Source organism: Vulpes lagopus, chromosome 3, assembly GCF_018345385.1.
Source record: "Vulpes lagopus strain Blue_001 chromosome 3, ASM1834538v1, whole genome shotgun sequence".
NCBI lineage: Eukaryota > Metazoa > Chordata > Mammalia > Carnivora > Canidae > Vulpes > Vulpes lagopus.
The window spans coordinates 118055793-118070327 of NC_054826.1; the positions used below are offsets into that span (position 1 = coordinate 118055793).

The following is a 14535-nucleotide window of genomic DNA, read 5'->3' on the forward strand; positions in this document are numbered from 1 at the left end:
TGCCCACTGCCAATGACTCCCATCTGTTCTTTGTCTCCTAACCCACTCCGGCTTCTCAGCAATGGAGAGACAGCCACACGAGGGCACAGATGGGCAGCCAGAGAGGCCATGTGAACCCGGGTGGGAGCCATCAACCACTGTGCCCAGGGGTGATGCAGAAGTATAGACCATGGGACCCAGATTACAGGGATTTTGAACAAATTGTGTTTCTGTGATCCCCAGGTGACCTCAGCGATCTTCAACTTCATTTCTATTACACCATGTAAAATTTTATCAATATAAATTCTCCTTTAAGCCTCTGTCAACAAGGTATGAGAATCTGTTTCATGTTGTGAATAGTCAACCTGAAATTTAGTGGCCCTTGAGCAGAATCTAAGAATTCTTTTTTTTTTTTTTGAATCTAAGAATTCTAAGTAGAATCTTATCCTCAGAAGAATCCTCCCAATACTATAACATAATCAGGAGCTACCAAATTACCCTAATACTTTGTTATATATGTGATGTATTTTTTAAAGAAAGTTTCTTCCTTCCTTGATATACAAGCACTATATGTGCATTATGAAAAATGCACACTATAGAAAATGCAGGTGAGAGTAGTGTGTATGTAGGTAAATTGCCAAAACTAATCTGATGGAATTCTCTGCAGGTGATTTTTCCTATGCTTTCTTTTTTGGAGGGCATGGGTGGGGCTGATGGGACAACAGAGAGAGGGTGGTGAGTGGCACTCATGGTGAATCAACAATTTAATTCTATGCTTTTTCACTTAATAGAACCTAGATATTCTTGACAAGAAAATTCCCATTAATACACATGTGAGAAGGAAAAATATCATCTTTGTATTTTCTAAATCTTCTCAAGGTTGACTCTTTTGCCAAATTGAATCAAATTCAAATACTGAGGCAAAGAGAAGTTTTCTTAATTTCAACATTTCTGTGAAAATAATTTATAATAATTTCTTTATTAATGAAGAATGGATTCTGTCAACATGTGAATCCTTTCCTCCTTGAGGCCCTACCAATGCATGGTGACTCTTGAACTGAGTACGTAGGCCACTGGCCCTAACTTGGTATCTTTCATGGTCCTCTTGCTCACCATCCTGTGCCAACAGCAAAAGCTGGAAGGCTGGCTGCCATAAACAGCCCTCATAACTCTCAGCCTCGGCCTTTAACCCATAGGCTGGGGCAGCCTGCTGTGCCCACAGGGTCTGAGTGCTGAGTAGGGGATGGTCCAGACACAAAGCGGCACTGTGGCAGTCCAGTCAGAAAGGAGACATGGCTTTGTGGAAAAGCACAGGCCATATGTTAAATCCCCCATTCTAGACTCTGGTTTGCAGCTATGATGGAATAACAAGAACTGTACTTAACCACTCACCATAGGAAACTAGACAAGTGGACAAAACACATGAAACCATGGCACTCCTGCCCTGGGAAGCAGGCGGTGCAGTACTGGGACTCATAGGGAAAAGGCAACAACTGAGATGAGCTCTCAGCTGCCTGAGCTCCCTGCCTGGAGGAATTTCCAGACTGTGAGAGTACAAGCCCTCAAACAAAGCTAGTCAGGCTTGCAGAATCGAGGAGCCAGAGATGAGGGCTCACGGGAAGCTATGCAGTGCAGATTTCTGAACAAGAGAGCCTATGCTGAAAAAGAGCTCTGGAAAGCTGCAGAGGGATGTCCTGGCATCTCTGCTGAGTCCTAAGCTATATGCACACACAGTGAAGTTTCACAAGGCTGGGCAGTAAAGGACTGGGGAACCATAAGCGAAACAACTTCCGAAGTGCACACAAGGTTGAGGGTGTTCGAGCTCTAACTAGTCAGAGCAAAAAGATCTCCCTGGGGCATTTAGTAGGGCATTCGGCAAAGATTCCAAAGGCGGTCAAGGCCTTGTAGGTAAGGCACCATTGCTGGTGTGAATGCTACCTTATGTCTTTCCTAACAAAGCGTTAAAAAGGCCTTGATCCAAACACCCAATACTCTAACCAAAGCAAAGCCCCAACACTTTAAAGGAAGACAACCAAAGCAAAATCCAGCCACTCAAGCAATGTAACACTCCCAAAGTTATATCTAATAAAAAAAATTACTAGACTACTTGCCAAGAGGCAGGAAAAGGTTACTTTAATAGGAGAAAAATCTGTCAATAAAAACAGACCCAAAAACAACAGAAAAAAAATAGAACAATTAACAACCATAACTATGTACAAATATTTAAAGAAAAACATGAATATGGTGATGAGAGAAACGGACAATGTAAAAAAGAACAAAATGGAACTTACGGAGATAAAAATAAATTATCTAAGATAAACATTTTACTGGATAGGATTAGCAGTATATTAGATCTTCATTAGAAAAGATCAGTGAACATTTGAAAAAAGAATAGCTAAAAGGATGTTGCAAAAATAAAAATACTAAAAAAAGAAATAACAAAAAAGGGGGGGCAAAAAAAGAGGAATAAAGGAATAGTGAACAGACTGGACCAATATAACATTCAGCAAAATGATAAATTTAAATTCAATTGTAGTAGGTGGCCTCTAAGATCTCTGCCCTCTGGGATTTATGGTCCTGTTCAGTCCTCTCAACTCTTATTTGCTTCTAAACAATAGAGTACGGCAATGTTGAGGAAATGTTGAAAAAAAAAAAAAAGATCACTCTCGTCTTGCTGGCAGACCTCTCTTACCAGCTTTAACAAAGAAAGATGGCATGTTGAGAAGCCCATGCAGCAAGGAATAGGGGTGGCCTCTAGCCAACAGCCACCAAGGAAATGAGGCTCCCTGGTCCAACAGCCCTCAAGGAACTGAATCTTGGCAACAACTTACAAGCAGATCCTTCCTCAGGTGGACCTTCAGATGAAACCCCAGCCTTGGCTGACACCTGACTACAGGCCCATGAGAGACCATGAGGCAGAAGGTACCCAGTTAAGCTGTGCCTGAATTCCTGACCCAAAGAAACAGTGAGATGATAAATGTGTCTTGCGTTAAGCTGCTAAGGTATGAAGTAGTTTGTTACACAGCTACAGACAACTAATATGCCAGATAAATCAGTAACTACCCTAAACGTAAACTATCTAAACATTATGGTTGAACAACAGAGTGTCAGACCAAACTAAAAAAAGGAAGATCATGCTTTATGCTGTCTACAAGAAAGGTACCGTCAACATAAAGGTAGAGATGGGTTAAACGTGAAAGCTAGGAAACGACCTATCAAATAATGCATAAGAAAGTTAGAGGGGCTATATTAGTACCAAAGTAGACTTTGGGAAAGGGGTCATTACTAAGAATGGAGGGGTTTCGTAATATAAAGGGATCAATCCATCAAGAGGATATTAAGCTGAGTGAAGTAAGTCCATCGGAGAAGGATAATCATCATATGATATCACTCATACAGGGAATATAAGAAATAGTGAAAGAGATTATAAAGGCAAGGAGGGGAACTGAATGGGAAAAATTAGAGAGGGAGACAAAGTATGAGAGACTCCTAACTCTGGGAAACAAAGGGTTGTGGAAGGAAAGGTGGGTGGGGGAATGGGGTAGTTGGGTGACAGGCACTGAGGAGGCCACTTGATGGGATGAGCACTCTGTGTTATACTATATGTTGGCAAATTGAATTTAAATTAAAAAAAAAAAATAGGGCAGCCTTGGTGGCTCAGCGTTGTAGTACTGCCTTCAGCTTGGGGTGTGATCCTGGAGACCCGGGATTGAGTCCCACATTGGGCTCCCTGCATGGAGCCTGCTTCTCTCTCTGCCTGTGTCTCTGCCTCTCTCTCTCTCTCTATCTCCTCTCTCTCTCTATGTCATGAATAAATAAAATCTTTAAAAAAAATTAAAAAAAAAAATTTCAAAAAAACCCCACATAATAGACCCTCAAAATATATGAAGGAAAAAAAATACTGAAAGTAGAAATAAATCCACAATACTAGTTGGGAGTTTTCAACATACCTCTCTGAGCAACTGAAGAACAAAAAAAAAAAAAAAAAAAAAAAAGGGAAATTAGTAAGAATATATGACTTGAACAACTTTATAAACTGACTGGACCTAACTAACATTTATATACCATTCCACCCTCAAGGATACATGAAACATCCATGGTCATTCAAGAAATGCATACACTTTTATGATGAGAATATATGTTACATAGTTTCAGTGTAACAGAATAAAAACCAAAGTATTGTCTAAAACCATTAGGTTCTGAAATTCACAGTTTAGGACTAAGTTCTTGGATTTCTTTAAATTTCAGTTTTCTCAATTCTAACTTGATCTGCTTGGTTTAAGTTTAAATTCTTTGATCTGGAAAATCCTCCAAGTTACACTTGGGTGTCCGAATAAAATCTTCAAATTTCTGAAGGTATAAACATTTTGTTTTCATTGAGGGATCTAAAAGCATTCAGCAAGCAATCAAGCAGTGACTCTAATTCTATGCGCAAATAAACAAGCACACAGTTATACAGCCAGAGATTCCACTACTTTGTCTGAGTTATTTAATCAAATTCCAGTTTTTTGGAAGATGAAGAGACTATCTCACTGACAGTGAGAGACAAACATCTATGTTAGAAAAATATATCAGAAAAGTAACATTTTCTCATATTAAGAGTATGTCTAGTTAAATATCACTTTGTTATTCTTGGCTTGAGAAAAACAGTAATATGAGCACATAAATCTTTTTCATCATACATATTTTATACATCAATCAAGAGCCACATAATTCTTTAGGACATTCAATAACTACTTGTGACCAATTACTAAGCACCTTATTATTTTACTTTTGTTTCCATTTTATTTTACCAAGAAGACCTCTAAAATATCTTGGGTTTCTGATGGGTTACTAAAATATAATAAAATGAGTTTTAACTGTATTACTAACATTAACAGGCTTCATTGAAATCATATGCCAATTTACTTCCTGCACCCCATTTTAAAATATGTTCAAAAGATATTATATTCCTACACCAGAATCAGATATCAAATCACAGGAAAGTTTAATTGTGTAGGATTCTTCTGCTTAGTACTTAAAACTTCAGTACTTTCACCCACAGGATTAACTTATTGAAAAGAAACATGCAAAGAAGGGAACAAACCACACAAAACCTCCCAAAAAACCTGACCCTTCAAATGCAAAATGCTGTTTACCCCTGGAAATTCATACACACCACTCATAGAGTCCATCCTGAGATAACCATGAGGCTGGTAGCATTTAAGGCCAACTGTAAACCAAATAAATCCTAATTACCCATTTCCTTAGGTTGTTCAGGCTCTAAATCTCTTGGGTTCTGCCCTTCTCATTTATTTTTTGCATACTATTTTTTTCTAAAAGAAATGTATAAAATAATACTTTAGGAGAATTCAGATTAATTGAAAAACTTATAAATCTGCCCTCCCCTAATTAATTGAATTTAAAGCATCATCTAAACAACTGCCATCACACCAGGATTTCATAGAATAATATCCTACAACACTAGAACTGTTTGTTTTCACGTATGCCAAAGGTCATTGGGAAACAAGTCATTGTATACATATATATTTATTTTTTAAAAGGTCATCCCCAAATTTAATCAATTTCTTTGTTAAATAATTGGGTTTGTAATGAAAAAATTTTAATTGTGGGATGTGATTATGACACAGATTTCCTGGAATCAAAATGAAAAAGAATTTAAAAAGTCAACTCAGAGCAAGAAATCTCTTTAAACATAACAAATAACGGTTTTATTACTACAAAATACCAGAAGTCTTCTGTACAAAACTTATCATATACATCAAATGCCTTAAAAGCATCTAAGCAACCATATCTACTACCCTAATCTCTTCAGAACAAGTACATAAGAAGGAGAAAAATCTATCAATCAGTCCTTGATGACAGAGGGTTTGTTTAGGAGTTTACCAAATGGAATGGCCCTGCTGGAATTCCTTCAAGCAGCCTGTGAAAATGTCAGAACAGAGTCTGTTTTGGAGGTCATAGTCCCTAGAGAGCTCTGAGTTTTGGCCTGTTTGTCTTTTCACATGCTTTAATATTTGAAAATCGTTCCTTGTAGACACTGACTGATGCCCAGGGAATGCTAGGATTGTGGGAACTGGCAGTACCAACAAGAGAGACAGACTTCATGGGAAATCCATGCCTACACATCTGCCCTCATAGCTCTCATCAGATAAGCTGCTCTCCGAATGCTATGAAGGTACATGGAAAGACATTAAGAAACTGCATGTCATTTTGACAATAAAGAAAAAAAAATCCTTGTGGAAAATGGGACAAAAATGACTGGGACTTTTGAAAAAAACACTAAGTTATAAAATATCATGGTGGAATTCTGAAAACCTGTATTCACTTAGTATAAATTGAAATTGAACTTCATGGGGGTTGAAGTTCATGAACAACTTTTGACTTCCCCCAAACTTAAGAGCCTACTGTTGCCTGGAAAACTTACAGATGATGTCAACAGTCAGTGAACACATATTCTTTATGTTACATGTATCATATCCTGTACTCTTACAATAAAGCTACAGAAAAAAAATGTTATTAAGAAAATCATAAAGAGGAGAAAATACACTTACAGGACTGTACTATTTATCAGTAACAATCTGCATATATGTGGACCCATGCAGTTCAAACCCATGTTGTTCAAGGGTCAACTGTACTGAGTGCTCAATACATACATAACCTAACAAATAAAGTGCTAATTATTTTGCCCACATTGTTCTAAATGCTTTACTTACATGAACTCATTTAATCCTCAAAGCAACTCTAAGAAGTTGATCCCAATTTTGCAGATGAAGAAAGTGAGGCAAGGGGAAGATAAGTAATTTGTCTCGGTTCACACAGCCAGTATGACCTAGACTCACACAGCGTGGCTCCAGAGCTGGTGCTCTTAACCACAGTGCATATTACCTCATTCATGGTATTTTTACATCAAGCGATAGTACTGGGTACCAGTAACATGTACTGAGTACTTATGATGTACTGTGCACATGCTAGTCAGTATAAGAGCTCTATTATTTTAAGCCTTTCAGTAACTTATGAGGTACATCTAATATGATTCCTACTTATGGATTAAAGATATGGGCTTTGTGTGGCCTGACACTACACATTTAGCACAACAGAGCAGGCTCTATGCTTGACTTGACAGACCTCTTTTTTTTTTTCATAGTCCTCTTCTTTAAAATTGGGTTCTCTTCTCTCAGTTATCTGCAAGAATCATCTCTAAATTAATTTTCTGCATATAGTTGAAAGAATTACTTTCAAGGATCTATGTGTCCAACAATTTTATGAGAATACATTTTGGACTGCCAACATTTTACTAGAGGCTTAAAATCTAAGAATTATTCTAGGGTAGGAGACACAAGGATCACTCAGTAAATGTTTGTAATAGTAAAATAATCCCTATTTCCACTCTTGTAATGCTGATTTTTAAAAATATCTTGGATAACTGAATATTCAGATATGACAAACTTTCCTCTTATATACAACATGCTGGCACCTTGATCAAGCAGCCCAATCAATATGCTTCTTCGCCACTATGTCAGGATCACGACTTCTGTCACAGAGGGTCTCCTAGTTTGTAACTATGAATCTCAAATCTGCAGAATACTGACAAATTCTAGTATTTGTTAGTTCTTTAACTAGCCGACAAGAACCAAAGGCAAGTTATAAAATCAGACTTTTGCTTTTCTTGTTATATCTTCATTAAACATAGAGATCATATATCAAAAATCTAAGTTTTGTGAAATAGACACCCAACTATAATCATTTCCTTAATGAAAACAGCAACATAAATGACCAGAAAATAACATGAATAATTTGGGTTTTAAAAAAAGTTAAAATATTGTCTTTTAATTGATAGTCTAATGCTATTACAAAAATGTTAACACATACCTGCCAACCCTTAAATACCATGAATAGAAAGATACTGCCTATCCTAAATTAGATACAAGGTTTTTTTCATTTTCTTTCTTTTTTTTTTTTTTTTTTAGGATAACACAATTGAGTCAATTTGTCTTTCTTTTTAAATATGGGGGGGAAAGTCTGACTAATTGGGTGAGCTGGCATGTATGTTTAATAATACATCTGCAAGGAACGTAATAAACAGCGACATTATTAATTTGTATCTATGGAGAATTCCATCTGCTAACTGAGATGGAAGTTATCTTCCATTCTTTTTGGTTCTGCTGCCCAACGAACAGCACAAGGCAAAAGTGATAATGAGATATAAGAACACATGATGCAATGAGGAAGGGCAGCCAGAGACACATGGGCTGAAAGCTACCATACGGATATTACAATGGGCATACCGCAACACAGAGAGCTTCTGAGACTTACCCATGCTCACAGACTGAGTCAGCAGAGGAGACTGGAGTCCTGACTCCCAAAAGACTACACTTCCTGTCAATAATAGTGAGGGCAGCAGGTGAGGGTAGCCAACAGTACGGATTAGTTTAAAGGAGTTAGAAAAACATTGGGTATGATACTTGCTAATTAGGGTGATTATTAACTCCAAACCAAAGAGAGAATTCCAAAACATGTTATTCCAACATATGTCTTGTTGCTTTTTGTCTCAATAGTGCCTTATTACTGATACCTTAAAATAACAAAGGATGAAAAATCATGGATTACTTTTTCCCAGTATACTCCATTTATCAGGCTCCTTTAGAGTCACAGGAGAGAGCAGATATCCACATCTATCTTTCTTCTCCCTTTTTGGCTAAAAGAGGTCCCTGTGGTTGGGTTAGATGGAGCACGCAGGCAAAAGAGAGTCCCAACTTAATTTTAACAAAGTCTCTCAACCTACCACAGGGTCAGATTATAAGCCAACGATTTAATTGCAGTAACCTTAAAAGGTCTAAGTAGCTAGGGTGTTGTAGCTGATTTATTAACTAATCATTTATATATGTCATCTTTTAAAATTACTTTCTGAGGGACAGGAAAGACTGCTTCTAATAAATTAGTTTGTTTATTTGCTGGTCCAGTGCCTAATATAAGTCATATGGTAGACTCTATTTACGAAAATTATCTTAAATAATCTATATAAGAAATAATGTACTTCTATGACTCTAATAACTTTGACAAATCCTTGTAAAAAATTTTAGGTAAACATTTTTATAATTTTAAGATAATGTAGTCTCATGCTAAGTTAAATGGACGATTAATACTATGTTCTAAATCTTACTTTTAATAAATATGGTAACTCTTGACATTCCAAGGGCATTTCTGTAACAGAACACTATTTAGAGACTGGATAAATAAATCAAAATGGGGCTTCAGGTGTGCTAAACTGGGCTTACAGTCTTCCTGATGCACTTCTGAAACTGTAAGCTCCATCTACCCCCTCAGCAATAATCACAGTACGTCTATGGTAGTGTTCTGACAGGACAGCTGCAAATGCGAGAGTGTAAATTAATGCCCAGCCCCCTCTCTGCCTCCACCCACACGCTACTAGGGTGTGGTTAGCAATGCATTGAAACAGACTAAATCCTCAGTACCAGCAAAACTGTCTAAACAAGAAATCCAGAGTACAAAAAAGAAGGTGGACAGGGTTATAGATGCTTATTTACACTGTGAAACAAAACATGCTATTTAATAGGAGACTTGGTAAAGACCATTGCGAAAGAGACTACCTCACCTTTAAGCTACTTATATGACTTTGTTTTCATTTTGAAAAAGATTCAAGAGATTGTCACAAAAAGAAAAGGAAAGCTGCCATAATTAATCAAGAATTTCGTTTGCAGTTGTCAGGGGGTTCAGTTGGCTTTTTAAATTTCATGATTGTGTTTAGCATTAACACATAAAGCCTAATTTTTAAAAACATATTAGAAATGAAGGAAAATTAAGGAAATTGTATATATTTCTCTTCTCAGTCTCAGTACTCTGAAGTAACTCCTGAAAGCAGAAAAAAAATTATCTAAATGTATCACACTGTTTATTAATATAATTGAGAATTTTAAGTATTCAAGATCCTAAATATGTTAACAATAAAGCCAAGGACAAGAGAATTTTACAGAAAACTACTGATTTCTATTTCTTTCAGTTATAGAAAGGGAAAGCAAGAATTCTATAGTTCCATGTCCTGGTTATTTAGCATCTATTCACCTCCTTCCCATTTATGACACTCTGAGAATTTTACATCTGGCTGTCTGCTCCAGAGAAAAACAGAAATATTCTCTCTTTTCTTCACCAGTCTCCAGTAGGCCATACCATCTTGTGCACATTCTAAATAAGAGAGTTCTGTTCCAGACAAACATTCATCACCTTTGTGCATTTCCAAACACCTGGAGTGAGAGTAAGCCTAACAGGTTAACAAAGAATGGGGAAATGTTTCCAAAGCAAAACTGAAGAAAAGACCAGCTGTGAACAAATACTATTGATTTTTCTATGGTATGAGGCAAGGAATCTTCTTTGGCTGGGATCCATGGCAAAGCAAAGTTCATCTGACTGTCTGCAAATGTATTGAATACCTGTATTGAATCCAATGCAAAGAACTCCCTTGTGTTCTCTTGGGTGCAACAAACTTTTGAATGATTTATTTTCTCTCCAGTAGGATCATTCTAGAACAGAACAAGAGATGGTCTACAACTGTACATTGTGATAAATGTAATGGACGGAAATCCTTAGTAATAAAAATTCAAAATGGGACCATTAACTCGAAAACCCAACCACTGTAACTAGAAATACTAAAGTTTAAAACAAGAATAACAAAGAAGTCTCCTCTTTTCTGAGGCCTAAAACACGCTATTTTAAAGTAAATAGAGTTTCAAAAAGCCTGTTAACATACCAAGAGAAAAGTAGCAGATACTGTTTTTCCACATACTTGATACTATTGACAGCTGGCCTGTGGTATATCTGTGGCCTCGTTAACATCATTTGAGCCTCATATTCAGAGCTGCACCAAGAACCATTAAAATACCAAACTGTTTTTAAAAAGGGGAATCTACGTCGACTTAATCTGCATGATAATGCTGGCAATGACTTAAAAGCTTCAATTCAGCAACCAGCACACTTATCAGTCTTGCAAACGAGATTAGGACATCTATGAGCTTCCTACTTGTGGTGTCTAAGTGGGGGCACAAGGCAAAGAGCTGGAGCTCTTTCAGGCATGTTGTTTCCATCTACTGTCTTTCCTTGCCTTTACAAAGCTACATTCAACTTACAGCACCTGAGTTTTTCCCACTTCGACAATAAAAAAAATAACCATCCCTTGGACTGATTTCCCTTTTATTGTCTGTGTTTACCACCTGAAGGAATGTTAATATTGTGTAAAACATCAAAACAAAGCTCATTTTCCCTGGGTATGCACTGTTTTAGTGAAGGTCTATGATTTACATACGTCTTTCTGTACATACACACTTCCTTTACAAAGGACTCCCTTGTTAGGAAGACTTAACGGTCTAATTGGCTGCCTTACTTTTGAGGTGCCGCTAGTTACGGAATTATTTTGGCCACGTTCAGGAGTCAAGAAAAACCCTAGCTTATCTTTAGTAAGCATCTTTCACATTTACTGCAGTAGTAAGAAGAATATTCTGCTATTCTGCTATATCGCCAACATAAATATTGTTCAAAAAAAAAAGGAAGACCCTAGCGTCATTGTTTAGACGTCAACCTCTTTGTCCTCATTAGGTTTATTTATAGACTATTTGGTGATATGATCCTTCTACACACTAATCCAAACTGAAATATCTTCATTTCCGCCTCCCCACCCCCCAAATGGAAAAGGAAAAAATTCAAACAAGTGAAATTAAAATACCTAGGACTAACAGGGAAACAAAATCACCAGGGAAATACCTAAATTTGACTATTTCATAATAATCTAAATAGTACTTTGTATTAGTTAATTTTGAGGCTAAGATCTACATCTTATGTATGATATGATCTCAGCATGGCATTAAGAATACTTAAAAAATGAAGAATAAACGTGAAAAAGTAAGACAGCTATGGTTCTTTTACCTCCCCAATGTTTGATGTGATGCCACTCTACTCATAGAACTATCAAAAAGGTAGATTTCTGAAAGCTGAACAAGGATTCCATGTATGCCTTAGAATATATATGCAAATCAGGCCAGTATATCATAAGCCTGAAATTAGAGCATATGCCTGAATGTAAGGTAAGATTTTTAACTTCCTGAAGTCATTGATTAGAAAAGATGAGACTGTCTGCTATTTAAGCCTTTACATAGCATCTTGGGTTATAAGTGCTCTTTCATGTATTTAATAGTAAACAAAAAAGTACTTGATGAAAACATTTGCTTACAAGTTATTTATTCAAAGCTAGTTTTAGGATGTTTATAAAAATATCTTAGTAGAATCATAAAAGGGAGGGGAAGAAAAAGCCAACACATTAATTATTCCTAAGTTTTAACCTTAAAATGGAAAGTATTGAGTGTTGTTACAAACATGACTTTGAAAAACTGCTTTTAAAAAAGTAGTCAAATGCCATTCTGTCAGAAAGGATACAAGTAACAGTAGCTAATTCTGGAGAAATAACTAGGTAGCTAAGGGGAAAGACTGGGAGGTGACCAACTTTTCACTGTGTACCCATTTGTATTTAGGCCAGTGAATGTGTTACCTACTCACACAAAACAAAACAAAACAAAACAAAACAAAACAAAACAGATAATTATAAAGTAGGAACTGCAGCCCCATAAAATGTTATAACCAGTCACAAATCACGAGTGATTACCTTATAGAGACTGTGAACATAAACTATCAGACACACACAACCCCATTGTTTTGTCAGTGGTTCTTGTGGTTTACACATAAAATCTTCAGTGTCAGATCATGCATGTACTCAAAAACCACTGTAACTCAAGACAAAAGAGACAGAAATGAAGGTACACTCTGGATTTCAGTGTTAGATGGATGATGCCAAGGGGTTCTGCTGATGATAAAGATAAAAAAAAAAAGCACTTCCCACAGAGATTCATGGATACAGTCTGAGTAAGATGGTTCTATGAAATATGAGTGTGAATAAAGCAATCCTTCTATATTATTGCACTACTTCATAAAATGAGATTTTAGTTATGTACATGTAACTAAATTACTCAATTAAAATTTTTACCTTTTACTCCATCTCCCTGAAAGTTTCTAAGGGGAGACTACCTAATATTTAAGGCTACCTAATAATAAGGCTTACCTTATATTCAGGCATACATATTCAAGACAATATTCTTGCAAGAGAATGTGGTGTGCTTTATCAAGTAAATCACCACAAAGTATAAACTTTCCCAATGCATTTTCCTCCTCTGCTACATATGACCATTTTCCTGAGTAATTATATATCACTGAAATTTTATACCAATGCAACTTGTATTTTTTTAGGATAATAATCTGAACATTACACAGGTCCAAATGTACTGTGTGAATTTGATCACTTTTAGTCATTCCTTTGTAAATATGATTGTACTCTCTCAGCCACTGTCTTAGAAAGGTAGGCCAGTCATTGATAAAAGGTCTAAAGCCATCGGTCAAGCACAGCCTCATGAAAGGTCTGACGGCACCTGAGCCAAATGTTGCTTTACATCACTAACACTCAACTAGGGTTATGCTCAAGAACAAGTACCAGAGACCCTATTTGAAGGGAGAAAAAGTATACTCCAAACACATGTACTGAAGATCTCCGAATTGCTGCATATAATTATCCTGAATAAGGCCAAAATGAGAAGGATTGGAAAACAGAACCTAGAAAAACAAGTAACAAGGTACATAAGGAAGTGTTCTATAAGGGAAGAGTTTTATTTCTTCTGGCTTTTAAAACTAAAATTTTACAAAAGTATTATTTGTAAATGTAAAACTCATCAGAACTACAGAAAATACAAATTGAGCTGAAATTCTTAACGTGGCCCTTTTAACATATATACTTGATGTGTTTGTAAATTTTAATATTTTATCATTTGTTAGTTTTTACGTTTTAGGTATTAAGTGTATATCATCTATCCTTATTCATTTACATTAAAAACAGACAGTACTATGTTTTCTGTGGACTCTAGCAAGCCTCTGTGATCAATGAAAATTTACTGAGCAGATACCAAATGAATAGAAAATATTCATTTTGTACACAATAGATCAATATGATCAATATGACATTATGATCATATCTTATACTCATTAATAGAAAAACACTCAAGTAAGGAATTCTTGCTTTCTTAGTGATCATTAAAAGCTTAAATTTTGCCAATTCTGAAATTAAGGTGCAGCACACTGGAGACGGGAAATGGGAAGGGAGTCTAGTCCAAACTATAGTCTATCTTCCCTGGCATCAGTGAAGGAAGCTACCTTCCACTGCTGTTCTAGCATGAAATCTGGTGCTTAAACGGTTGCATTTAGAGCTTCTTTCCAAGAAGAATATTCCTACCAGATACTTACTGGGGAAATAATGAAAGAATTGAATGAAAGTGAAAGTCTGCCTATTACTCAAAACCAGCCAGTATCCCATGAGGCTCTCCCCAAGTGACAGGCTGCCCACTCTAATTGACAAAACAAAAAAAAAAAAAAAAAAAGATATTACTACCAAATAGGAATCAATTGACCTCACAAAGAGGGGAGTCTTTAAATCCAGTCCCCATTGCACAT

General features: G+C 36.4%; 1 protein-coding gene across 10 annotated transcripts in view; it reads right to left on the reverse strand.

Annotated features, from left to right (window-relative positions):
- Positions 1-14535, reverse strand: part of MRTFB (myocardin related transcription factor B) — a 253324-nt gene that overhangs the window by 108175 nt on the left and 130614 nt on the right. For 7 of the 10 annotated variants that reach the window (XM_041750781.1, XM_041750780.1, XM_041750785.1 and 4 more), the window contains one exon: positions 8296-8358. The exons of 2 other annotated variants lie outside the window; for them this stretch is intronic. In XM_041750781.1, coding sequence (XP_041606715.1) covers positions 8296-8358 — 63 coding nt within the window. Of the gene's footprint in view, positions 1-8295; positions 8359-10427; positions 14464-14535 lie in introns of those variants that run through there. One more of the 10 variants, XM_041750787.1, reaches the window with a different exon arrangement.